At 42.2% G+C, this 21,237-nt stretch overlaps 1 protein-coding gene and 1 long non-coding RNA gene across 4 annotated transcripts in view; one reads left to right on the forward strand and one right to left on the reverse strand.

The window, feature by feature from the left end:
* The first annotated feature begins 727 nt into the window (after window positions 1–727).
* The window catches only part of LOC115597095 (cGMP-dependent protein kinase 1), a 96,090-nt gene continuing 75,580 nt past the window's right edge, over window positions 728–21,237 (forward strand). The window contains exons 1-2 of one of the 3 annotated variants that reach the window (XM_030442757.1): window positions 728–1,080; window positions 10,449–10,615. In XM_030442757.1, coding sequence (XP_030298617.1) covers window positions 824–1,080; window positions 10,449–10,615 — 424 coding nt within the window. In that variant the 5' untranslated portion in view covers window positions 728–823. Of the gene's footprint in view, window positions 1,081–3,890; window positions 3,910–4,711; window positions 5,392–10,448; window positions 10,616–21,237 lie in introns of those variants that run through there. The other 2 variants (XM_030442758.1, XM_030442756.1) reach the window with 2 other exon arrangements.
* On the reverse strand, window positions 4,416–4,999 carry LOC115597096 (uncharacterized). Its single transcript, XR_003987013.1, has 2 exons — window positions 4,890–4,999; window positions 4,416–4,765 (listed from the first exon to the last, which is right to left on the reverse strand). It is a non-coding gene; the product is annotated as an uncharacterized LOC115597096 (long non-coding RNA).

Consider the following 21,237-nt stretch of genomic DNA (forward strand, 5'->3'; position numbering starts at 1 on the left):
TCTGTTGATAATTTCAGTAATTTTGTGTATGTTTTCAACTACATTTATTACACATTGCACATGTAATATAAAACTACCACAACCTTCACATGTCATACATGTAAGCCCTCATCAATTGAAAGTGATCACCTGTCAGGCTAATGGTGCTTCCTCGGCTGCACCTCAGTGTGATTATGAGGATATATGTATTTTACATAAATTTTTTTAAGGGGATGAAGACCTTTTTCTCCCAATGTGATTATTATAGGAATTAAATCCAATCTTGTTTGGGCTCTTGAAACAGGCTCCACGGTCATATTGATTCATAGTTTGGTGTTCTTACAATAGCTGGGTCGTGGAGGTGATGGGGACTGTGCAGACGGATAGAATATAAATATTTGCCGGCAGCAGCCCTGAGCCTCCTCGGCGGTGCTCGCAGTGTGGAGCGCAGGAGTTGTCTCTCCTGACTCTTCAGTGGCCAGTCTGACGGCCTGCCTGCGTCCTTGGAGGGGAAGAGCTGCTGTAATTGGTTTCTCAATGAAGGATCATCAGCAGCTCCCCGGAGGCTCGGCGGACTGTAGCGTGGCGCTGCTCTCTCCACCGTCCGCTGCCCGCCGCTCCACACCGCTCCCTGCTCGCTTCTGCTCAAACTAACAAGTGGGCTGTGGAGGGGACCCTCGGAGCATCATCATCATCACCCTGCGCGTACTTTAGAGGGGGTGGGGGTGGGGGGGGGGGAGAGGGATATTTGTGTGTTTTTCACGACCCGAGCGAGTGGCTGGCTGGGAGTTAACACCGCCTGCGTCCGTGATCGCGGAGAAAAGTTGAACGCAGATTTTTCAACATGAGTGAGCTGGAGGACGACTTTGCCAAGATCCTGCTGCTGAAAGAGGAGAGGATACGGGACTTGGAGAGGCGTCTGGCGGACAGGGAGGACGAGATTCAAGAACTGAAGAGGAAATTACACAAATGTCAGTCCGTTCTGCCCAGCGCGGAACTTATCGGACCGAGGACCCGCCGGGCGCAGGGCATCTCCGCGGAGCCGCAGACGCACCAGGACCTGTCCAGGCAGGCGTTTCGGAAATATGCCAAGTCCGACTGGTAAGACTCTTTCAGCCGGATACTTCATTGTGTGGCCCGACTTAAAAAAATACCGTTTCTTTCCCACCCAGAGTCAAAGCTGGTCATTTCAGCACAGCTGTGATTTAAACCATGCATTTACACTCAAACACACTAACACACTAACACACACACACACACACACACACACACACACTACAGTGCACTGCAGTGTCCTGTCTCCACAAAGCTTGTGTTTTTTTTTTTTCCCACCTTTCCTCTCTAAATGGGAGATGGAGACGTTTTGCCATGAATGGACCAGCACTTTCATTCTTGGGGCCAATGACGCAGCTCCGAGACGAGCTTCAGAAAGAGCTCCTAATTGATCAGATCCATCATGGCAGTCCCCCGGGACACAGGCAGGAGGAAGTGCGATGCATTATTGGCTTTTAGTAGCTGGACGCTGAGGACCCGAAGTGCATGTCTGAGGATATTTAATACTCCATTAGAAAACACTTTGTTTGACCATATGCTTCCTTCATCACCTCCAGGTGCCCGTTTTTAGCTTCACAGTATGTTTTCTCTGGATTTTTGAGGGTTTCATTTGTTTCAGTGGCTACACTTGAACACAGATGATTTCTGTGGCACTGTGTCATTTTTGGAGAAGAAATTCCAAGTCTGAATTTAATATTTACAATAGTTATGAGGTTATACATTCGTTCCCCCCCATAAGTGAATAAACAAGCTGTTCTCAGAGGAAAATAAGGTCCCACAACCCTGTTTGAAGCTAGAAAGGTGGCAGGGTCCGCCACATGTAAACAAAGTAAAACAGTCTGAAACTGTGTTGTCCTTTAAGGTCAGTTTGTCATGAAAACAGATATCTCTCTTTTCTCTTTCTCCTCTGATTTGAACTTCTTTCCCCAAGTCGAATAATGCACCTTTAATCCAAGCACTGAGTGTACCGTAATGAGTTCATACTTTCATACTTTTTTTTTTAAAAGCAAGAGAGCCTCTTGTCCCAATAGCTCATGTTCATTTGTTCATTTATTTTTTTTATCAAGTCTTGATGATCTTTGAGCGTTTATTAAGATGCCTCTACCTGAATCAGCTCACTTAGTTTTGGTCTTTTCAGCTGAATGTTGCTGTAATTACTCCCAGGAAAAGGTTGAACACTCTCCGTCTTCGTATTTTCATTTCTCAGTCTCTGTTATCACAGTCCCATCAGGATGGATGACCTGTCATGGCACACAAACACAATTGCTGACTCAATTTATTCAAGAGACAATTGGGGTTAATTGTGTTAAGATGGCTAGACAGTTTCCACTCTTCACTTGCTTTAGTGAGCTGCAGACAGGGAGGGTCCACATGTGCACTCGTTAACCGCTGTTCAGTGCCCGTAAAAAGTCCACACAAGGAGTCCTGAGGCGAAATGACTTCAATGGAGTATGGTGGTCATGAATGAGCCACGTTCATTGATAAATAATGAGAAAAAAAACATTCAAGAGAAATGATCACTGATCGTCTGTTGTCAGCCTCGCTGTAGGTACAGGATTCATTCAGAAAATGGTCAAATTGAGTGTCAGCTGATGAGACAAAACCCTTAAATGGACAAGTTACATGTGAAGCGAGAGAGAAGTGAATCTGTTTGTGTCTGGAGGAAGAGGAGGGCCTCCACCTGCACCGCTGGGCTGCCGAGGGGTCGGAGAACGTGTGACCCCCATCAGAGTCAGGACGTGGCACCAGCCGCCGGCCTGCCCGGCTCATCGGATTACCTCAGCATGGAGCAACGGATCCTGTTTCTATCGATCTGCATAGGAAAAGGGCTGAGCTGGATGGTTAGAGAGGTGAAATTTAAAGCGCAGAGGTGCTTTGAAGGACAGTGGGTGGGCCTTTTGATGATGGGTGGATGTGAGGATGCAACACTGGACCGGTGGGGGGGAAGAGCCTGAACCCCCCGCCTCTAACCATCATATTCTGCTATGTCCTATATAAAGGATCTGATGGAGAGTTTGCTGCTACTCTAGCTGTATGCCCTGCGCACTCCTCTTGACGGAGATAAAAGAAAATACAGTTAATGAACTGGGGGACAAAGGAGACGCTTTGGCTTTATTAGAAGAGTGTTTGCAGTTATAAAATACATGTAAAACTGCTTATTTTCAATCGTTTTATCAGACACGTAACTGCAGTGTCTGTTAAGTGTCAGTTCCCATGGTCGCTTTATCTGCTAAATTCTCAGAACAAACTGAAATTGACACCTTTTTAAACCTCTGTGACGTCTGAACACAGGTTTTGCATTGGTTTGCTAAGGCCACTGATGTGCATTTGTTTTCTCTTATTGCACACATGACCACTGTACATGTCAGTACTGGCAACCACACATCCTACAACACTTCTGGATTATTAAGAGCTGGGCATTTTTGCCACCTTGTTGTTGTTCTCCTGTGTCGATGCACTCACCCGCCACAAGAGGGCAGCTGTGATCTTCTATTGGACCAGCTGTCTCTGTCCAGGCTTGTTTACATGCTTCCTGTCAGCAAAAATATGCTTTTTTTATGCACTCACACCAAACACACCTATCTTTACAGCTAAGGTAATCTGCCTTTTGTGGTTGCTGTCGGCCCTCTGACTCCCCATCCTCTCAGCCCAGTAATTGCTGCTGTAGCCTCAGTAGCTCCTCACCCTATCAGATTGTCCTTGGCAGTTTATCCTCCTGAATTTGTCCAAAGCGCATGAGGCCAAATGCCGCTCGCCGAGCTTCAGATGACTCACTGGGATAATATGGACAGACACCAGCAGAGTCCACGAGATTAGATGAGGAATGTGGCGGAGCTGCTGTGGAGACCTGTGAGCCTCAGCAGCTTTGGTTCCACGGTCTGTATGATGATTTTGTCTTATTTTTTCCTTCTGCCTCCAGCACCTTTACTTGCTTCCCTTCGGAATCTGGCACAACAGTGGATGACTGGGCAGGGACTGAATTATTGCTCTCCGTTTTTTGACACATTATTTGCCGACCAAAGTTTAAAGGGGCGCTGTGTGGTTTTAAGAGAATGAATTCAGAAGTCAGAATGTCAGTATTTACATTATTAATTTGGCAAATATGTATCTTTTGCATAACTGATTAAACAAGCTCTTCTCAGAGGAAAATAGGGGTCGACAGAACACTGAAATATGCAGGGTCTGCCCAGTATGATAATATCATACTTTACAAAGTAAATGAGTATGACATTATGTTGTCCTTTAAGGTCAGTTTGTCCGGAAAACAGATCATTTGTTTATTTATTTTGTGTAGGCACAAAAGATCTTTCACCTCTGATGAAAATGTTGTCTTCCCCAAAACTACATACTGTACCTTTAATCGAAGTATTGAGCGTACCAACATGGGTTCATATTTTTAATTTAAAAAGGCAAGAGAGCCTCCTCTCTCAGTAGATCTTGTTTATTTTTACATTGGGGTTCATTAAGTTTCCATCACCATCGGCGTCCATTAAGGCTCCTCTGCTCGTCTATTTGTAACTCAGCAGCCTCAGGGCGAGTTGCGGAGGTATGATGACATGGTTCCCCGAGCAGTGGCTCTCTCACTGAGTCCATTATTCATGTGAGACAAGCGCGGCTCCCTCTGGAGTGGCAGTCAGACTGCACCGTGCCACAGATTCCTGTAGGCGCCCTTCTCGCCATGCGCGCTCTCTCCGGGTCGCAGCCTGACGCACTCGGGGAGGAAGACCATCCGCTGTCACACAGCCGAGGGGGAGAGAGAGCGAGAGAGAGAGAGAGAGAGAGAGAGAGAGAGAGAGAGGTGAAACTTTGCGTGATTTTGGTTGAGACGCTTTCACCTTGGCTTTCACCGAGCATACCTTCGCTTAAATCCAGAACATCCGCTGGATCCAGAGAGGAGGAAGAGGAGTGAGGAATCCTCCCCTCCGGAGAGACAGGGGCTGCATCCTCTGAAGCCGTTCATGCCGGATAAAGTTTACGCGCAGCGTGGTAGAGGAGAGAGGATAAAGACTCAACTGCGCTCCCTTCGGTAAACTTATTGGGAAGTCGATTGGAAATGGGCACCTTGCGCGACCTCCAGTACGCGCTCCAGGAGAAGATCGAGGAGCTGCGCCAGAGGGACGCGCTCATCGACGAGCTGGAGCTGGAGCTCGACCAGAAGGACGAGCTCATCCAGAGACTACAGAACGAGCTGGACAAATATCGCTCCGTTATCAAACCGGCAACCCAGCAGGTCCACAAGCAGAGCGAGCTGCACGAGCAGCAGCGGACCAAGAGGCAGGCGATATCGGCCGAACCCACCGCCTTCGACATCCAGGATCTGAGCCATGTCACTCTACCTTTCTACCCCAAAAGCCCACAGTAGGTGTTAGAATGCAAAACGCAGTTTATTCACGATTTTTTGTCATAATTTACGTTGGCCGCTGCGCTCCGGTGCGGGCTCATTCACCCATTGTCACCCTTTCTGATGCCTGTGCGTAATTTGACGTACGGCCCAGCAGGTACGGCACCTGTAGCACATATGGACATATAGATGAGGGGGTATTCTCTAACGCACACACACACACACACACACACACACACACACACACACACACACACACACACACGCTGAGATTAAGATAATGTGATAGTAGGATGCCGTCAATTATGAAGATGAGAGAGAGAAATATTATCAGGAGACTGTCATCAGTGACAGCCATCAATGAGATTATCAGCAGCCCACTGATAAAAGGCTGAATATCAATAATCCTGATTATAGCCCAACATGAGAGAGAGAGAGATTAAATGCCGTCCAGTGACAGGGAATAATAGGCCCTCGAGCAGCTCTGCATAATGTACCAGTGTGTATTTTATACAAGATGTGCCTGTGTGACAGGCTCTCTGTGCATGTTTACCTTATCATCTGTCTTGAGATCGCCTGCCTCTCTCTCTGTCTGTCTTCTTTTCAAACTCGAGCAAACACACTTCCACCTTTCCTGCTCGACTCGGTCTGCTCCTCAAACTGGCACCAAAATAGCCCTGTGTTGTGAAATGAAGCAGCCGCCTGTTGAGTTTGAACTTTAAGGTTGTGTTAGTCCGAATCGGGACGCTTATCTTCCCCCTCGGCGGACAGGAAGAATACTCGCCAAAAGCAACATTTAGTAAAATGAGTACACTTGTAAAGTTCACACTGTATACTCAAGTCACTCGGCAACAGCAGATTGGAGTGTTCAAATTTAAATCATTGGCAAATTACTGACTTTAAATCCATTGTAGCATCACCTGAAATGTCTCTATTCTCAGACCTTTGCAGCAAGATTAGAATTGTCGACACAAACAAAGCTCAGCGGATTTCATCAACAACGATCCAGAAATAAAAAGGGATTATTCATCCGAGCAGAAAAGACCCTTAGTCCCTGTTGTATCGGTCAGCTGGAAGTGTGTTAGAAAAAACCCCCGAAAGCTTTTCTCGCGTGTCTGTATAAACACGAGACCCCCTGACGCGTTTGGATTGGTGTGTGAGGTTGACACGAGAGTTTTCATCCAAAAGCTTTCAACTCCATGTTCCTGTTTCCATTAAGAGAATTCCCAAAGAGGGCTTTAGAGAACAAAACAAGACAAAACAAGATCGCAGCAGGATTCATTTGTCCTGCATGTTGATGTTTTTCGTTTTCTAAAACCCCGTGAATGATTTGATGCCCTGGCTTTAATCATCTGTCAGTGGTGAAAGGGTCATCTGAGACACGGCAGTGAAAGTAATGAGTGGCAGCGGTTTTGAATGATTGCATGATTCCTGATGATAATCCTCGCAGGGAATCTGAAAGGAAATTACACGATGGCACTGAAAACTAACCAAGAGGCTGTCTGAACTCCCATAAAAGCCTCTCAACAACAGCTTAAACCTCCTGCTGAGCACACACTTGGTCTGACATAGGATGATAATTGTGCACAATATCTCTCCTCTAATAAGCAAAGAATTATGACTGAAAGCAGACAGACTGCTGAATGCAAATGACTCGAGGTCAGGCGCAGTTCTCCAATTTGTTTGGACATGTGTGCTTCAGCCGCTCGCAAAACTTCTTGTTTTTCTCTTGATGTACCCCGAGTTATTTTGTAGTTTTTTGGGACTTTTCCAATTCTAGTTATTTCTCAACTGAGCATAGAGAGTATTTCTTAAAAAAAAAATGCAAAAAAAAAAAAAATGCAAGTGCCCTGCTGAGATGAAAAATAGCTCCATTACATTTTCATTTTGTTTGGGTTACTGAAGCGTAGCAGGACTGGCTGTTGGATTTGGCCAAATGTTTATATTTTTCTTTCATTCCCACCCACTTGGTCTTCTTTACAAGGCCCATAGAGCGTTCATTATACATAAGCTCTCCCTCTTTCTGCTTCCTATTTCTGTTGGCCTCTCCCACTTCTCTCCTACCCCTCTTCTCTTTTCCTCCTAAAAGAGCATATTTTCTCCTTTTAAGGAAGGCTGACCTTGCTCAGCCCCAGACTTCACTAGAGGATGAAGGCAAATATATCATCCTCACAAAGAAGAGGCCGGCAGATGTTTTTGTAAGGGTCTGGTTGGAGCGTATTGCTCACTCAATGAGGCTCGAGTCGGGGTGATCCTGAAATCTCCTGGGTGTAAATATAACAGAAACAGGGTCAAGGAGGCAGATTTCCACTGTGGAAACTAATCACAATTTGTTCCTGTTAGTTTACTCAATTAAAAACACAGAACCCTGCTGTCTCTGAATACAATTAAGACTACTTCAAAGCATCACTAACTCAGTTAGAATCATTACAGTAAAAAAAACAAAAAAAAACGACATCACTTCACACCTTCATTAAAGTTTACTCCCAAATACCTAGGGAGAGCTGTCGACATTAAATCTGAACCTCCTCCTTGAGCGGTGTCTGCTGAAGAAAGGGAAGGGGGTTTGGGAAGCACAGTGCACATCTTAATATAGATTGAGGGGTGGGAATTTAAAAATAGGTTCAGCACCTCAGTCATTTCTTTTTTATCCCCAGGAGTAGCTTGTTCTGTCTCTCATGGGCAGAATATAACATATCTAGTGAGGCACCTTAAGATTGCCAGGGTTGCTCTGTTGGAGAAGCAGCTTCTCTGTGCTGCGGGAGGTATAAATCAGTTCAAATTCAGAAACTTTGTAACCCTTTCATGTTTCTCATATCTGTAAAATGTCTAACAGAGGAGAAATTCAAAATTGACGCGGCAACATGAAGCAGCCCCATTGCCAGAATGATGTTGGCTAAATATGGTTCTGCAAAACTACATATAAGTTCAAAAGTAATGCTTATGTTTATGTTTGGTATTCATCACTTATCGCAATGCTGTGCTTGTGCTGTGCTTAAGCTCAGGTACAAATATCACTTGGTTAGGATTAGGAGAACATTTCGGTTTTGCTTTATTTAATTGCTGTTTTGTTCGCAAAAAAAAAAAAAAATCATGGTAATGGTCTAACTATAGTCGCGAGATTGATAAGTCAATCCAGAAATATTATGTGAAAAGTACCTGAGGAATCAAGCAGGAAGTTACAATGTCCTACTTGTTTGTACTTTAGTAAGCAATTAGTTTTTTTGTTATCCAATAGACTGACAGTTAGCTAATGCTGGTCTGTAGTCATTTAGTTCATCACTTTGATCCAAAAAACATCACTGCTGCCAGTAACAGCAGAGCTGTTTCGGGATCCACAATCCTCGAAACCCTGATTGAGAATTCATCACGCTGTTGAATGCTAAACACAAACATGATGAAGTCCATAGTGTCAGTGATATTTCAGCATGCTATCTGAGACCCACACCAGAACAGTTTCAGCTAATGGTGAAACAATGATGCACTTGAATGATCCGTAGTGTAAAGATGAGCAAAGCAGTGAAGACCCAAATGTGGACACAGGCAAGGCAGGCAGGTCAAAGAAGTAAAGGTGAGAATTAATGATAAATCTACAGGTCCAAAATCCCAGATCAAAAGAGCGAGCAACAAAAGGCAGGCAAAGGAAAGTCTGAGAAAAACCTAAAGAGAACGAACCAGAAGCACTGAGGGCGCATGAGAACTGGGGGACAGGCATAGGAATGCAGGAATAAGTAACAGATGTGTACAGAAATGGAAGGAAAAAGACCAAGACAGGAAGTGGAAAGTGACAGCAAGACACATGAGAATATAACTACAAAATATAACAGAACATTGTCTTTGAATTTAATACAGAAGCATGCAAGTGTCCTTAAAAGTTTTAATACCCACATATGCCCATAGAACTCAGAAAATGAATTCAAAAAACCCTGGGCACGGCTGATATCGTATCAGGGCAGACATGGAAGTTTTGTTTGTGTGGTTGTGTTTGTGCCGATTGTGTAGGATGCTGCTGCAGGCGGAGAGCAGGGCAGAGAGGCCTGTGTGTGGTGGGAACCCTGCAACATATATGCCCTCCAGGCTATTTGCTCTTTTAGCCATAAGCTCCTCAGGTGATCAGTTTCTGAAAAGGGCACTGCGCACTAAAAAAAGAAAGAGGCAGTTCACCAGTAGCTACTATCAGGGGATGGAGATGTTTTTTTTTTTTTTATATGAGTTAGTGTATAAAAACTCCACTATTACTCAGTAGGAGGGGACTCCTTGTGGGATTAACCTTGATACATATAATTAACCTCATTCATCCAGCTGACACTCTGTCAAGACAAACCACGCAGCACTCAGCGGGGCGGCTCTAAATCTGCTGATGACATGCGTTCAGTGTATGAGTGATCTCGACTCACTTGACATAGAGTCCGGGCAGATTTCTCTCCCATCTCTTGACACTTCTCCTGTGTCCAAATAGATTCGGACTGACTCTCGCTTTGACATTTTTCAACCCTCACTGCGTCTGGCCTTCATTCACCTGTTGCTGTGAACACATGGACACTTTCTAATGGATGATTGTCCGCCACTGATTAAAATGATAATTTTACCTTTCATAATGTTGCCTGCTTTCATTTGCCCTTGCTTTTCTATTCCGCCCGCCTGACAAAGTGCTCTTTCACCTGCACACAGAGCTGCGCCTTGACAATGGCACATTAGCTCTCCAGTTAATCATGATTTCTCCTTCCCTTGCATTGGCATTGCAAAAAATACTTACCCGAGCAATGCCCTAATGATCCTGCAGTCTGAAGGCCAATTTTGCTTTCAGGAAAGCACCTGTGAGAGGAAAGAATCTGCTTCCATTAGGCATGGATTTTTGCAATCTATTGACTTGTTTGTGCATTTGCAGGGACCTTCACCTTGACATCTTTGAAATGGAGATATGTTTTTGAACAGCTACTGTGCAGTTTGAGTGAGACCTTGATGGCTTTGAAATTAGCAACATGCCAACCTGTTGAACTAGTCAGCAGGGACTATGTTTTTATCTCTGCCAGGCATTATATGTCACACCATATTTGTTTTACCTTGTCTCCAGGTCTAAGGATCTGATCAAGGAGGCCATCTTGGACAATGACTTCATGAAGAACTTGGAGCTGTCTCAGATCCAAGAGATCGTGGACTGCATGTACCCTGTGGAGTATGGAAAGGACAGCTGTATCATTAAGGAGGGCGATGTGGGCTCACTGGTCTATGTCATGGAAGGTAAAAGCACACAGTAGAAACAGTAGATAACCCATAAAGAAGAAGCATTTCATTACATTAAAGAACATAAAATACAGTATGTGTTAATATAGTATATTAAACTGGCAATAGATAGGTCTTTTGCTCTAAAGGAGACTTATAAGGCTCATTTTCAGGTTGAAAATTTAATTTGGGGTAATACTAGAATAGGTTTACTTGCTTCAAGGCTAAACAAAAACACACATCAGTTTTCTCATACTGTCCAGTGCTGCAACTCCCTTCGTCTGAAGCGCTCTGTTTTAGCTCCTGTCTCTTTAAGGTCCACCCTCTCAAATACTCACTCTCCTCTAATTGGTCAGCTCACACATGCCTGAGCCAGCACCACTAACAACAACAGAACAGCTTTGCTTAATCAACTCTTGCTAGCCATGAGGCATAAATTATGCTAATGTATGACTCTGTGACGTAGTGTGATGTCACAAAGTCACAGAATTACAGGTGGGGCTACTGACGAGGCATTTCGGGAGCTTTGTTTCCTGTGGGAGGGTGGAGTTTCTGTTGGTGCTGTAACTTCAAGATATTTTCCATGCACAAGAACACATACCAAACACTTCAGCAAAGGAAACAAACTAGAGTGTCTGGAGACATTCAAGAGGACTGTCGTGACAATGAAGGAAACTAAATGAAAGAGCATTATTGATGAGTTTCTGAAGGGCTATGAGCTTAAACTCAAAACTACAGCTGTGTGATGCAGTATGATTCACCCACATCCCATTGATTTTATTTTGAGTGATGCTGTGGGCCTGCTGTGCCCTTTATGTTTTAGCTGAATTGTTTCAGCGTGTGGTTTTTGGATTCCTTTTTGTTTGATTTTTTTTTAGATTTTTTTTACAAGAGCATAGATGATACAGAGTGCGGGAGCTCTGATGATAGGAACAGCAGCACAACGTCCTATCTCCCTGGAGCTGATGGGATTTGTGGAAAGGGCATTCTTGCTCCATGATTTGTGACAAGGGACAATGCCATAAAATGTTCGGAGATCTATTGTCCCTGACAATGGATCTGACCTCAGGGAAAATAGACTCAGTCAATGCCTGCACATTATAGTTGAGCATTATGTAGAGGTGAACTTTGACATTCAGAGAAAGAAAACATAGATTGAAATATAGAAATATTGAATGTATAAATCCTCAAAATCAAACACATGGCAGAACAAAGTGAGAGAGAAAGAGAACAAAGAAAGTGTGATGAAAAAAGCTGGAATCATTTGTTGGTATATATTTTGTTGGTGGCATTTAAAGGTTAATATTTTTCTGGGAAGATGACCGCTGATATTGATTAATCCTCCTGTTGTTTCATTTCCGCTATTTGATTATGGGGTGGGCAAGACATTTCCTGGAGGCCCCATTTGGCTAAACATTGTTAACAATAGATCTGTGCAATTTTACTAAACAAAGCAATACTTTTTTGTGTTTTGTTTATTTCTACCACAAATCCATAACTCTATGAGAATATACTCTTCAGGCAGAGGGAAGGCCAGATATTTCACTTCTGAAAGGAGTCCAGAGAGGCAGCATCTCTATTTGGATGCCCAGAGAAGTATTATGGATGCTTTATGTCTTCATCCGGTCTTTAGTGTGACTTTAAAGGTTATCGTGTTAGGGAGATGACTCAGTCATATTGATCACTACAATAGCTATGGTCTTTTACCATCATTTTACTATGATTGAAATGAATACCGCCGTCTTAGAGAAGGCAAACTTATATAAAGTATAATATGAATAAATGTTTAGTTTAGTTGTTTGTTTGGATCAATAAAAGTATTTGACAGTTTACTCAGAAAGTTATGAAGAGCCATGGTGCACCAGACTGCCAGACAACTGTCCTAGAAGCTTTGAATAATCACATTTTAGGGAAAGAAACAATTTAAACAATATTCAAACAAATATTTAATGCTATAACTTATCTACCTACATTGGGTTTTATTTTTTTAAAGCAAGCTGATGTAGTTCTGTTGCGCGGAAAGAGCTGTCCAAAGGTCCATCAGTCTGACATCCTTTACACTATAACAAAATGTAATTACAAGACAGCACAATTTGAAGCTTGTTCATATTCTGGATGCAAACAATTAAGGCCAAAAGCTAATTAATAAACTTAGTGAACATAATGGTGCATTCAGATCAACTCAGGCATAGCTTAGTGAGCAACTTTAACCTCCACCTCCAAGTTGCTTCAATTGAATGAGTGGTGGGAGAGAAAACATTAGCATCATGTTCGTGCTCACAGCCTGCACCAAGTATGACATGGAGGAAAAACATCATGAATCCTGTCCTAGCCTCATGACCAAATACAAACTAAAATCGTGACATTCCCATTAGCCACAGCTGCATGTTGCATTTCATGATAATAAACAAATACGTAGCATCTGACAGAGCTGCTAGGATGGCTGTAGACGCTTGCATTCAGTCCCAGTACCCGTGTGTGTTCATGCGGTGCAACACTAAAAAGCTAGTTAGTGTAATAAAAGTCCCCATTGTTCTGCACTTTTAGTTACATTTTGCTCCCAATTTCGCCCTTCTAACATTTAACTGTGTAATCACGGTATGAACCTTTGTTGCTGGGACAGCATCAGCAACATGGCTACCGCTAGCCGTCTGGCTACTAACCGAAGCAAAAAAAACCCCAAAAACATAGGGAAACCCAATTTGTCCTACAATCCCATATCTTAGTGCCTTAAAAAACACACTTGGGTGTGGCCAGGGGACTCTAAAGTGCCCCCTGCTGCCTACTACATGCACATCAAAAAACCCTCAGTCCACCAGGAAGTCGGCCAGTTTGATTTTCGACACCCTTTTGACCCATTTCCATGCCTTGTGCTTTAACGAACTCCTCCTACACATTTAACACCACAGACTTCACATTCAGTCAGTATCATCATGAGAACTTGAAGATGAAAAGTTATCAAAAGCTTTTGCCTCCGTCATACCTGGAGGGCGTGGTGGTGCGGTACATTTCGATGCTCCGCCATAAAGCAGGAAGTCCTTATAACTTAAACATACAATTTCCCATCTACACCAAATTGTTCACACATGTAGAGAGTTTGGCCCTGAATACGTCTACGCATCAATACTGTTATATACATAGCGCCACCCACTGGACACAGGAAGTCACACAAACATCAACTCATTTACATGACACGTTTCTCCACATCATTCAGTATAACATGACATGCAAGAAACGGCGCCCTCCAACGGCGACACAATCGAGCGAGGGCCCGTTCATAACTGCTTGCTGCTTTAATTACTATTTTTTACTATTTTTTAACTACTTGTTTATATTAGATATTTATTTGTCAAACTAAAAGCTGCCATCTATGTTTCATTGTTTTTGAAATGATGTCAATAAACATCTATTCTATTCTATTCTATTCTATTCTATTCTATTCTAAAGAATGCCAGTTTTGAACTGTCTCAAGTTGCGGTGGCAAGGAGAAACAGAGTGAATGTCTGGCCTCCGCGTTCCCTCTTCTCCTTCATCTGCAAGGTTTTTTTTTCTTAAGCAGTATAGCGTTTCCACAGTTCTTCCAGTTCTCCCAACGTTACCTGTGGGATAGTGACCGGGCAAAACAATGCTTCTCCCTATTTTGGTTGCACAATGGGCACTTACACTTACTTTCTTTGTGGCATAATTCAACCCTCATATTCTTTGAAAAATCCAGCCAGGTGGCAGACTGAACAGCATAGGGAAAACCTTACAGGTGTCATTTTTCTTTAACCATTACACAGCCAATCAGTATTTACTTCAGAATGATAAGTCAAAGCAAAAACGCTATCCAATGCCAGTTAAGTAGGTTTTAAAAGCAGGACCTTTACTTGTATTGAGTATTGTTGGATACCTTCACTTAAGCACAGGATCTGTGCACCTTGTCCACCATCCTTTACATCCCTGTTGCAAGAATGATGTCATTTGTTGCCCTTATCTGTAGACTGCAGCGAGCAGACAGATATGTAAAAAGTCTAACATGTAACTGGCATTATGCAAATTAAATGCAAATTACAACTGTGGCCTGTACAACAGTGACTTTTGGAATTTGTGGCTGTATTGGAGGCTGTAACAAAATGAGAGATTGTATTTTTATTTCACTGATAGCCAAGGAAAGAAATTATAAACCACGTCCTTAGTTATAACTTCGTTGTTTTCTGTTCTGTAAAAAGAAACAGGTGCAGGTTTCACAGAAAGCCCGGACATGAACAAGCAGATGTTGACTGATGGCCTATTCATTTTGTAGGTATTATGTTGATCTGAATCCCTCCCTGTGAAGAAGGCTGTGAGAAGTGGGTTGGATAGCAGAGGTGACTCGTCATGTGAGGTCACAATTGAGCAAGTGTCACTGACATGATGAATAGGTTCCTCTTGAGCGTAACAGAAAGAGAGGATCGAATGATAGGAATCTGTAAGAGAAATAATTGTTGAGGGGCTCTGTGATTTCCTTTCTGGCAGTGATAGAGGAAAAGAGCTGTAGCGTAATTGGAAATGTGGCTTTAATTCAACAGTGGTCATATGCCACTATTATCAAATGTGTGGTTTATTATTTCACATTTTCAAATGAGTGAAGGCTTTACATATTTATCTCCAGTGAACATCTTTGGCTTCACTTTCTGTTCGCCTCCCTTTCCTTAGCTTCTCTCTCGTGTCCCTGTGTGTCCCTTGTCCCTTTTTACCCTAACCGTCCATGGCCTTGACACGTTTTGCATAAAAAACAAATGTTAAAAGCGTTAGCCTGAGGGGTGACGACTTTGTGCCAAGGTCTGTGAGAGCCCATCACAGACTGTGTCTTTTTAATCCACACTGCCAGTACGTCTGGCTGTGCCCTGCCGCATCAAACACACACTGTACATCATTTTCTAAGCAAATGAAATGTTCACTGCTCGGGCAATACAGCCATTTTTATTGAGGCTTGGCAGGCTAATCATTAACGTTTTGCCATGGGGCTGGCAGTGTTTATCATGGATATTGTAACCATATGAGGCATAATTAAACCACAATAGTACACAAAATATGATAATAGTCCTTACTTATTCTCTCCTACAGAGAGATTAGGTTGATATTACTGTTAAGAAACAACTTAAATGTAGTAAGCAGCTGATGCAGATGCACCTGATAATTAAAAATCTCACAAAACAGAATGGATCCTGGCACTGGCGTGCTGCTCTGATGAGGCTGCCTGCTTGGCCGTCGCCGCCTTAATGAATGTTTGCTGTATTATCGTCGCATCCACTGGGCTGTAACTGACACCGGCCCTCCTCAAAGTATTTTGCAACTGAGCCAAAAAGCTCACGTTTCCATGGAGATGAGTGAGGAGTAGTTTAATCACATCCAATTACAATCAGTTACTTCCTTGCCAGCGAAACCCTCATGATTTCTTGCATAGTCATTCTTCATCTTAACCTTATGAAGCAATGTCTGCTAATACAGCTATGTGGCTTTGGTGCTAACTGTCCTCTAGGAACATCGCAGGAGTGCTGTGTTGCCTGTGTTGGTGACACTCATGAGTAAGCCTGTTAAAGGTGTAACAGAGCCTAATCCTCAGCTTTGATGATAGATGTGAACAGAGAATAGAGAATTGGTTTGGATGGCATTAACACACTTGATCCTGGGCCTAGACCAAAATACAAATCTATGTGGAACATACCATCAGTTTAGTCGGATTTTTTATTAGATAAGGTGATTATTGTGCCTGTCAGCTTCGGAATCTTAAAACGTTTGTGTTGTCAACCAGAATAAGCTCATGTTTAAAGACTGGACATGAATCTTGGGAAGTGACTAACCTATCAAATCTGAAAGTAAGCTCAAAAATGTTTATCTTTAGGGCTGCAAGTAAGTTGTCCGTAGTTCAATAATACAGTTCAATCTACAAAATGTACGAAAAATAAATAATAATAAAGTTAAACCTTTCCATCACAGTTTCCCACTGCCTAAGCAGAGGTATTTAAGTTGAATGTTTTCTCCCACCAGTAGGCCAAAACCCAGAGACTACGTTGCCTCTTTCTGGGAATGAACCCGGACACTGTCCTATCTGGATCCAGACCTATAACTAACACATTATTGAGAATTATTACATTTTGAGAGAACGTTTCTATGTGAACACATGCAGCTTGTCTAACCTTTAAAGCATGAGTGATCCAGGAAGCTCACAGACCAATTTATTCCAATGATTTGAGCGAGCAGATACACACAGAAGAGATACGAAGAGAGATTCTTCCCAGTTCATAATCACCTGCCACCCTCCCCTGTTGAAAATGAGAGGATGGCTCCTGATTGTATGTAAAAAACAAAACAAAGAGAAACAGAGTTAACATACCTATGGTTTGGAGTTCTGTGTGATCATCATTAAAGCCTCTGCTGAAAATTAAAACATCATAAATAACATTCAATTTACATAAATAGAAGACTGAGTACTAGAGAATCCGGGCATTTGGGTTACATTGCTCAAATGCTTAAGTAATTATGTGTTGATTGATTAATTGATTGTTTGACAATGTATTTCTCCTCTGGTTCTGTTTAAATATTGCCCTTGCGACTGTGAGGTATAATTGTTTGGTGTTGCTAATGTAAGAGTAAACATCTGGGCTGTATTTCTGTATCTGCTGTTGGATGAGAAAGCTTAAGCAAACAGGCTTCTACTGTTTGACAACTTTATTGCAATAACAGGATGGATTTGGAGGATCTCCTGTCTAGGTTCCCTGTTGATAACTTTCTGTTTATATTTGAATATTTACTTAATATTCCTGCTTTGTCTCGCACCTGCTGTCCTGTATGAGAAACAGGTGCATTAAAAGAAAAAAATATACCCCGCCAGGAGGATGCGGGCATACGTGAGGCTGACTCTGAATTATTTATACTGTCCTCCATTTGTTGTCTTTTAGGGAGAACTACCCTTCTGGCCTCCCTGTATATGTTATTAGTTTTGCTTAATGCACAGGCTGTGCAGACTGAAAAGTGAGGTGAAAGAGCGGTGATGTTACAGTGTGAGTGAGCACCAAGCCCCCAGCGCTCACACTACATTGACAGTTTCTTTGACAGGTTACACTCTTAAATGCAACCATTTTGCACTGTGGACCATTTCATCCACATGGAGGTGTTCAGGGGATTCAAGAGTACGCGAAGGATTTGGTGTTTTCTCAATACAAATTGGTTTGAGTCCCAATTATTTATCTGACCTGCTGTTTGGTAAGGCAAATATAATATTCTGAGAGATTTCTCCAAGAGGACTAGATGTCTGAAGTGAGGTTTAAATAGCATCCTTTAATGTATGAATGACAGAAAGCAACAATGTGCTGTTTGGAGGCTCCTTCATTTATTTTCCTTTACTGAGACAGAATAACAATGAAGAACAATTTTTGCCTATAGTGGCTCAACATTTCTCTCTTAAGCAGAGCATCTGATGTTTTCTTGACTCTTTTGATATGACACTCAAGATATTTGTGTGTGGAAGCCTCGGATGCTGTTTTGTTTGTGTATATGTCTAATTAAATATAAAACAATACTGGGAAACGGAGGCACAGGTGTCTGTTTGCATATAATTTCATGGCATGATTTATCCTGTGATAATCCCCTTTAGCGTCTACTAGCAGCTTATCACCTCTCTCTCAGCTTGTTCTCTACCTGACAGGTGGACTTATTAAAACCTGACCTGAAAACTGATCTCCACAGTGCTTCAGATTTCACTATTTTATTTGTGTTTATACTTATTAGGGAGCCCGTGGTGTCTAACAGCTCTTCAACCCCAATTGCCTTCATTAACTGGGCTCCAGCCAATATTAGTAATGTCATTTAAATATGATATTTCAGTTTTCAACAGCCTTGATTAAAGTCCCTCTCCCCTGTTTCACTCGTCTTGTGACTGTAATTCATTTGTCAAAATAGGAACAAAACACTGAAGTTAACAATGAGTTTGTTTGATATTGTGATGATATCGTTATTGTGAACTCTTTATGCCGCGATAATTGTGCATTGAAAATCTCATATGCTGACAGCTGTAGAAGCAATGATTAGCTCATGGTCGATAGTGGATCTGTCCTCACGTTAGGTTGAGGAATGTGTAGGCTGATGAGTTAACAGTTTGAATCAGGCATAGAAGCTGAGTTGTATGTAGCTTATTTTTAGCTTTTCTTGCATGTGTATAACAAGTAGCCAGCAGCAGTGCTAACACCTGTAGTTTCCCTGGTAAACACACCACTTTGGCTGTCGCACTCCCTCCTGACTGGCCTGCTCTTCTCGGGTAATGTTCATCCTTGGAGCCACTCTTCGGGTGTTCCTGTACTCGAGGAGTGGACGGGCTGAGTGTCTGGAGCGGTGTGTGTAGAGAGCCCAGCCTGCGCTCTCCAGCACATCCACTGTGTCTGCTTTGCCCAGAGACGCATCTGCGAGCCAAATAGATAGGTGTGTTTACCATTTACATCAACATTTACATTTAGGGCATTTAGCAGATGCTTTTGTCCAAGGCGACTTACAATAGGTACATTTGTCACAAGAAAGAAACCACAACAAATCACTGTCGAAAGAGTAAAAAAGAAAATTAAAAACAATTTTCGGAGCTCACAATCTGCTGAATCACCACTGCTGCTGGCTGCTTGTTTAAGAAACTAACCGCATAAAAAACAGAATCAGTGAGTAGATTGCACAAGCCAGTTGAAACCCTCTATGCTGAAATCTCTTGATCTGAATTGATTTTTTGATTATCGATTGACCATTTCAATCATCTTTCAAACAAAGGTGTCGAAACATTTGCTGGTACCAGCTTCTTCAACCTAATAATTTTCTGCTTTTATTTGACATTTATGATGACAGAACGAGCAATTTGATGACGTGTAGTTCTATGAAATTTTGATGGGTATTTTTCCCGATTTCTTTGACATTTTATAAACTACAGTAAATGAATCGATTAATCGTGAAATTCTTGATAATCTCAGATTAATCAATACTCATTACTCAGTACTACTGGTCCAAAAGAAACCAACTAGTCTACTGGCTGACTGAGTATCGAGCCAGTTTCCTAAAGAATCTATAAGACCCAATTTGAATGAATGTCTCTATCTGGAATTTTGACAACAGTTACGGTTTAAAGGACTCATGTCTCTGCTGTGCTTTAGGCTGGAGTCCCTCTGTGCTCACTGACCAATGAGGCAGGAGATGGGCTCCTCTCTCATTTTGAGCAGAGCACAGAGATGTAATCAACTGGGGCACCTGAGTGTGACTCAGTGTGAGAGGTGTAAAAAGTCACGATGCATAAAACAAATTAGTCTTAACTACTGCTCCTATTATTGCTGCTCCTACTGGAACTATCACAGCAACCGTTGTTAATAAATTAAAGCTGATCTTTGTCATTATATTGATATGTTTGCATATTAATAAGCTGATATGAAAACAGAAAATGCATCAGGTTATAGAAACGTGAGTGCACAAACCCACTGCACTGCATTGTTGCCTGGCAACTTAACTAATGTGGCACAGCAAAGTAACATGTTGAGGCTCACAGATTTTGGTTTGATTGGCCCCAGAGAATACAGCATGTAGCCAACATTCGAGACAACAAATGTTGCTTATTGTATCTTGACAACACTGTACTGCCGCCATTTTTACGTTAATAATGAACCCTCACCTCCCGCTGAGGCTCAGACTCAGCACTGCAACAGAAAAGGCATCTCAGGGAACTCAATTTCAAATACAGGGACTGAAATCGAATGTAACCTCGGCTCTATATGTGTCTTTGTGTTCTCTCTTATGTAACATGACATGCAATACAATTACTACCTCGAGATTGTGTCGCATATAGCTGGCTCACTTCAAGGCCATCGGCTCTCGTGATAATTCTACCGAGGTTCCTGGAGGAGGTTTATTAAGGTGTCATCTGGGGAAAAGGTGAGGGGTCTGTAATTGGATTGACATTTAAACACTCTCCAGTTACTTCACACACATACACACATCAAAAGTAAGTCATGATCAGGTGTTAAATGTGGTCACCCTGAGATCTTCCTTCTCTATAATAATGAAGAAGCAGAGACACTACATTGACCAAGCTGCAAGCTATTGAATTAAATATGTGTGCTACCTCAAATGTCACAGAGGGATATATCAACATATTATTTCACTTACACCTTTCAGAGTGTATACACCTACAGTAGGTGTATGTATATGTGTGTGTAACAACTCTTTTTATTCACGTTACTGGTAGCATTGTTGATGCAGCAGGCATGACAAATCTGGATATATATATATATATATATATATATTAGGGCTGGGTATCACTAGGAAACTCGCGATACGATACTATCACGATACAGCGATTCTGCGATAATCGATATATTGCAAGAAATTTCATCCACGATACATCACGATATCTGTGTCACTGAAGAAATTCAGAATTTATTGACTGCACTGAATCCATTTCACAGGAATGACAAAACATTGATAAAGCTGTCCTCTGAAGAGGGGTGGTGGTGATGGTGGGCCAAAAAAAAAAATAAATAAATTTTTACCTCAAGATGAAATATCGCGATATATCATAGTATCGATATTTTGGCACACCCCTAATATATATATATATATGTATATATATATATATATATATATATATATTTATA

The sequence above is a fragment of the Sparus aurata genome, chromosome 15, assembly GCF_900880675.1.
Source record: "Sparus aurata chromosome 15, fSpaAur1.1, whole genome shotgun sequence".
In the NCBI taxonomy this organism is placed as follows: Eukaryota; Metazoa; Chordata; class Actinopteri; order Spariformes; family Sparidae; genus Sparus; species Sparus aurata.